General features: G+C 58.0%; 1 protein-coding gene across 1 annotated transcript in view; it reads right to left on the bottom strand.

The window, feature by feature from the left end:
* Dnm2 (dynamin 2) overlaps window positions 1-6,078 on the bottom strand; it is a 65,525-nt gene that overhangs the window by 2,437 nt on the left and 57,010 nt on the right. The window contains 3 exon segments of the mRNA XM_019209097.1: window positions 534-695; window positions 1,011-1,122; window positions 3,157-3,266. Coding sequence (XP_019064642.1) covers window positions 534-695; window positions 1,011-1,122; window positions 3,157-3,266 — 384 coding nt within the window.

Genomic DNA, 6,078 nt, shown 5'->3' with positions numbered 1-6,078 from the left:
CGCTGCCGCCGACCAGGCTGAGGCCGGCTCGCTCGCTCTGGGACTCCGACCCTCCAGGCAGGGCATGAGCGGGTCTTGGGCGGGCGTGGTCACAGCCAGCCCCAGCCCCAGCAGTGTCTAACGAAGCAGGTTCCTAGCATCTTCTTTTCCCTCTGCCACCTTTCTCCCACGCCGTCCTCTAACTGGCTTTTCTGCTCGTTATTACTTCTGGCACTGGGGACTGAACTGGAATCCGAGATGCGCCACCATCTCCCTTTTTGTATTTTTCATTTTGAGACAGGGTCTGGCTAAGTCACTAGGTTGCCTAGGCTGGGCTCGCATCTGCTATCCTCCTGCCTCAGCCTCCCAGAGTGCTGGGATGATTGGTGTGTGCCACCGTGCCCAGCCCTCCTAGGGTTTTCTGAGGCAGGAAGAAAACTAACTTAGAGGAGGTCCACCTGCGGGGTCGATTCCAGTCACCCGGCGCGAGGGGACCGAGGGCCTCTGACCACCACCTGGGCCCTGGGGCCGTCCCGGCGGAAGTGGGCACTCACGTTGTTGATCATGAGGTGCATGATGGTCTTTGGCATGAGGTCACGGATGGACTTGTTAATGATGGCCACGTACGAGTCCACCAGGTTGCGGATGGTCTCCACCTGCCGCTCCAGCTGCGGGTCCATGGAGAAGGTGTCCTGCCCCACGTCCTCGTTCTCCGCCTGCAGGACAGGGTGCAAGCGGTGAGTGGGACACAGCCCCGTGTTGGCAGCTGCCTCTGTCCTGGCCAGAGGTGCCAGGCGGGGGTGACCCGGGCTGAAGATGGGGGGATCGTGTCCCCTGGGGGTGGAGCACCCCATACCTCCCCAGCTCTGCGGCCCCCAACAGGGGACTTTCTGGACTGATCACAACCTCCTGTCTGCTCTGCGTGCAGAGTGGGCCCTGGCAAAGGGCGCCCAGCGCTGACCCTGTCCTTCCTGGCCCAGGTGGGGACAGCCTGGGCTGCGGGCACCGCGTCAGACAGGGCGGCTCCACACCTGGTCCTTCTCGGGGTAGACGCCGGCGCGCAGGAATGACGCCTTCCAGCTGTCCACGTCCTCCTGGGAGTCGCAGGCCAGCTCGATCTGCCGCAGGTCCTTGTAGACGTTCCTGGGGCGGGAGGGAGGGGCTGCTCTGGGGCCCAATCAGAGGCCTGGCTGACCACCCAGGGACTTGAGACTGACCCAGGTTCAGGACGGCACCCAAACTGCCCGTCATGCCGAGAAGCGGCATCTACACATAAAACAATGATGCAAGCGGGGTGTGGGGGTGCAGGCCTGTCATCCCAGCACTTGGGAGGCTGAGGCAGGAGGATCACCACAAGTGTGAGGCCAGCCTGGGCTACACAGGCTGAGACCCTGTCTCAAAAAAACCAAAACAAAAAATCCCATGTGGCAAGGGACAGGGAAGAGTCTGTTGTAGGAGTGCCCGTGACTTTGTTTTCTTTGGCACCGGTGATTCCTTCCCTGGGAAATGCCTGTCCCGTCCTCTCAGGCTCTCCTGGGGACCCCAGGTGCATGTCTCATGACTCCTGCTCTAGAGGGGGCTCCCAGTGAGGGTTCTGCAGGGAGCCTAGAGTGTCAATGACCACCAGAGCTTACTGCAGGCAGAAACGTCCGCCATCTGCCCGGTCCTATGGGGCAGCCACAGGAAGCTTTGGCAAATGTATTTTGTGCTCCAGCGCTGGGGATTGAACCCAGAGCTTTTGCACTAAGTTACATCCCTAGCCCTATTTATTTAAATTTTGAGACAGGATCTTGCTAAGTTGCCCCCGTGGAGCTTAAACTTGCAACCCTCCTGCCTCAGCCTCCCAGAGTGCTGGGATAACAGGTGTGCACCCCAGCACCAGAAATGAATTTTTAATTTTATTTCATTTTAGTTCATTTATATGAAAATAGCTGCATGTATCCATTGGTACTCCACTGCAAATCAGAGTTCTAGACGGTGGCTTGATTCCTGGGGGCAGCTTAGAAGTGTCAGGCTCACGTTGGTCAATGGGTAGCATTAAAACATGGTGGACCAGGGCCGTGGATTTAGCTCAGTGGTTCTGCTGCCTTCCTTGCAAGCGCAAGGTTCTGAGTTCGATCCCCGGTACCAAAAAAAAAATAGGATGACCTGGTGTTTGGGGACAGCATTCTGTAGGCAGGGTCCAGGGCGTATGCCTTGCTCACTAGCCTGTCCTACACCCCGGCAGGGTTGAGCAAGTCAAGCTGCCCTCAAAGCCTCCAAATGAGACCCAGGTTGCTTTTTCTCCTCTTTTCTGCTGCCTCGAATGTCATCAAGATGGCCGGAGTTTGGGCAGCTCACTTGGACGAGAGGCAGGAGCCATGTGTTGAGGAAGGCTGAGGAATAAAAAGGGGGCTGGGGAAGCTGCCCCCTGGCCTTGATGGGAAAGTTTAGTCTTGGCTGATGTAGTGGAACAGGGAAATGTTTTACTTGTTCCCACTACTATTTTTCTGGGTTTCCTGATCCTCACTTACTAAACAAGGAGGTCTGGTGCATGCTTGGCGAATGCTAGACCAGAGCCGCAACACCCCCCAGCCCCGTAGGATCCCCGCCCGGGGCTCACTGCTGAACTCCGGACTCTTGGGACTGCACCCAGAACCCCTGCCCCAGCGTCCTTGGCCTCACTTCCACCTAGAGCAGCCCTGCTCCCTGCTGCCCTGGGCCCTGGAGCCCTGTGCTGTCTGTTCCCTCCTCAGCCACCAGAGGGTGCGCGTGAGCACCCCAGTCTCTCCGACGGGAACTCTCCATGGCTCCACCTCACTCAGACCTCCGCCACCCCCGCCATGGCGGTTTACTGTTTCTCACCAACTTTCTTTTTTTCCTTCCCCCCAGTACTGGAGATTGAACCCTGGGGCTTCACACTGCGATCCATGCCCAGCCCTTTTTATTTTTTGAGACAGGGTCTTGGCTGAGTCACTGAACTGCCCGGCCTGAGTGGAACTGGTGATCCTCCTGCCTCAGCCTCCCAGAAGACCAGGTGTGTGCTGCTGTGCCTGGCTCCAACTCCCTTTCTAGAACCTGAGACCGCAGGGCAGAGACCCCTGACAGCGAGTGCTCAGTGAAAGCTATTGAGAGCCTTGAACGAGGCCACTGGCCTGTACCCCAACCCTGGGGGGACAGCAGCCCTCCAGCCCTCACCTCTGCTCCGTATTGAAGATGGCAAACACGTGCTTGTTGGACATGAAGCCCTTCTCGACGTCGCGGATCTTGAGGTTGTCCAGGGGCAGCATGTACTTCTTCTCTTTCTCCTGAGGGCCGAAGAGACAAGGGTCACCCTGGGCTGTCTGGCCAGCACCATGCAGCACTCTGGGGCAGGGCGCTTGTGATGCCTGTGGCTTTATGTGGTTAGTTTATCTGCCACTGCTTCCCCCCTTGCTGCCTCAACACCCCAGGTGGCTCCTACCCCAGGATCTTTGCACATCCGGGATCTCTGTCAAGAGTGCCCTGCCCAATGCTACATGGCCAGCTCTGTCTGTATCAGGACATTGTGCAGAAGGGGTCCTGGCCCTGCCTGGGCTCACTTGGCAGCACTTCCTGGAAGACAGGGGTGCCCATCCATTTCACCCACTGTGGATGCTGGGATCACTCAACTCTGCTCCACCCCTTACAGAGAGATGAGGCAGAGAAACCAGGAAGCTGAGACCTGGGCCTGCAGTCCCAAAGTGGGGGTGGTGCTCAGGGCCCTGTCACCACTGGCTCAGCTCTTGTGGCCACCAAGGAGTTGGGCCCCTTCTGGATCATGATACTAGGTCCTCAATATGTGTGTGGGGTGCGGCAGGGATTTAGCTCAGTGGTGCCACCGCCTGCCTTGCAAGAGTTTGATCCCCGGCACCAAAAAAAAAAAAAGTGTGTGTGTGTGTGTGTGTGTGTGTGTGTGTGACACAAAGAAGCTTTTCTTTTTTCTTGCATTTAAAAAAAATGTTGAATTGTTTTGTTTTGTTTGCTTTTTGAGACGGGGTCTTGTTATGCAGCACAGGCTGGCCTTGAACTTGCAGTGACCCTCCTGCCTCAGCATCCTGAGTGCTAGGATGACAGGCCAGGGCCACCACGCTCTGTTTCTCACTCTTAATTTTGTGAGACAGGGTCTTGCTAATTAATTTCCCCAGCTGGATCTTACTTTCAATCCTTCTGCCTCAGCCTCCCTAGCAGCGAACTAAGGCCGGTCTCACCACACCTGGGAAATGCTTATTTCTGAGGGCTGTTGTTTATTTTTACAGTGCGGGAGACAAAACCCAAGGCCCTGTGTATGCCTGGCAGTCACTCTGCCCACGAGCTGGTTTTCTACACTGGGGAAGCAGACTGCAGAGCCGGAGTCCCCAGCTGCCACAGCCAGGTGACCTGCAGCATCTGCTTGGGGAAATCTCCCCTTCAACCTGCTGAGGACAATGCCACTCAGAGACAGCAGCCGGCTGCCAGGGACACAGCACTGACGTGACACAGCATGGAACCCCACAGCCAGGTTCTCCACGGTTTCCACACCTTTCTTTACCACCCAGGTCTCCTCCTCAGGCGCCCGTCTGTACTGCTGAAGGCCCCAGAAGGAAGCCTCGCCTGGCTGTCACCTCTGTTAGAAGAGCGGCCACGGCGATGGAGGTCACAGCGTGGTGCCCCTCAGCAAGGGGGCCAGTACACACCTGTCATCTCAGCACTCTGCAAGGCTGGCAGGAAGATTGCTAAATTTGAACCCAGCCTGTGCAACATAACAACTTAGTAAGGCACTGTCTCAAAATTAAGAATTAAAAATGGGTTGCCAGGAGCCTGTAATCCCAGCACTCGGAGGCTGAGGCAGGAGGATCGCTGTGAGTTCCAGACCAGCCTGGGCTACACAGTGACTTCAGGTCAGTCTCACTATATAAGTGAGACCCTGTCTCATAAAACAAAAAACAAAACAAAAAAAGGCTGGAGATGTAGCCCTGGGTTCAATCCCTAGTACCGTGTAAAAAGAAAGAAAAAAAAAAAATCAGCCAGGTGTCGGGGTGCATGCCTGTCATCCCAGCACTCGAGAGGCTGAGGCAGGAGGATCGCTGTGAGTTCGAGACCAGCCTGGGCTCCATAGTGAGTTCCAGGTCAGACTCAACTACATAGTGAGACCCTGTCTCAAAAAAAAGAAAAGAAAAAAAAAAGGGGCAGGGAGGCAGAATAGAAGCACAGGCTGGCCAAGTGACAAAGCACTAAGCTCAGTGCCCCTACACAGCTGGTGCCAGTGAGGCCCCAGGGTCACCCACCCATGTCCTGGGCAGCAAGGACACAGGGCAGAGGTGTGCAGCCCACCCCTGGGTGGGGAAAGGAGAGACTGTCACGGTGGTGGCAGGCAGGCAGGCAGGGGAGCAAGCGTGGGGCCAAGAGCCGGGTCCGGCTGCGCCCTGCCCGGAGGTTTCCGGAAGGGCCTCCGGGTCCCCACCCTCACGTGTCATGAGGCAGGAAGCCGCAGCTGCCGGCGGGGCCAAGTGACTGAGTCACAGCCGTCCCGCAGGGATGCCCCATCTGGAAGTGTTTGTCGTGATTCTGCCTCCCTGCACATCCACGGACACGGCAGGCACGTGCCCCTCCCCTGCACAGAGGCCAGCAGCCCGCGTCCTCCTCCCTCGGATTTCCTGAAAACCCTCGGCCTTCTCCAGATGCGAGGCTGCGGCGGCCTTGCCACGTCAGGGCGGACAGCGCGGACGGCTGGACCGGCGGGCCGGGCCATGTGCAGACCCCCGCGTAGGAGGCTGTGCAGGTGTACAGCAGTCTGCACGTGGTGGGGCTGGGCTCGGGCGAGCGGTCGGGAGGTGAGTGCCACCACGGCCGCCACCATGGCTCGCGACTCCGGAGTGCAGACAGCCTGGGTGGGACCTCTGGGGCTGGGGTCTCCGGCCAAAGGGTCCCGTCCTCACCCCATGCTGTCAGCGCCCCCTTGTTTATTTCTGAAACAAAGAGATCCCCACTTCTTGTCTCTCGCTGTGGCTTCTCTGCGAGGGTGGCCGCCACACGTGTGAGGCCCCGGGTTCCCGCGGAGGAGGTCGCGCCAGCGCCCCCGGGTCCTCGCCTGCTTTGTCTGGGGCACACAGGGCCCCTTCC

The sequence above is a fragment of the Fukomys damarensis genome, unplaced genomic scaffold (assembly GCF_012274545.1).
Source record: "Fukomys damarensis isolate Sample0158 unplaced genomic scaffold, DMR_v1.0_HiC HiC_scaffold_37, whole genome shotgun sequence".
NCBI classification, from domain to species: domain Eukaryota; kingdom Metazoa; phylum Chordata; class Mammalia; order Rodentia; family Bathyergidae; genus Fukomys; species Fukomys damarensis.
This window is presented reverse-complemented; position numbering and strand designations above follow the sequence as displayed.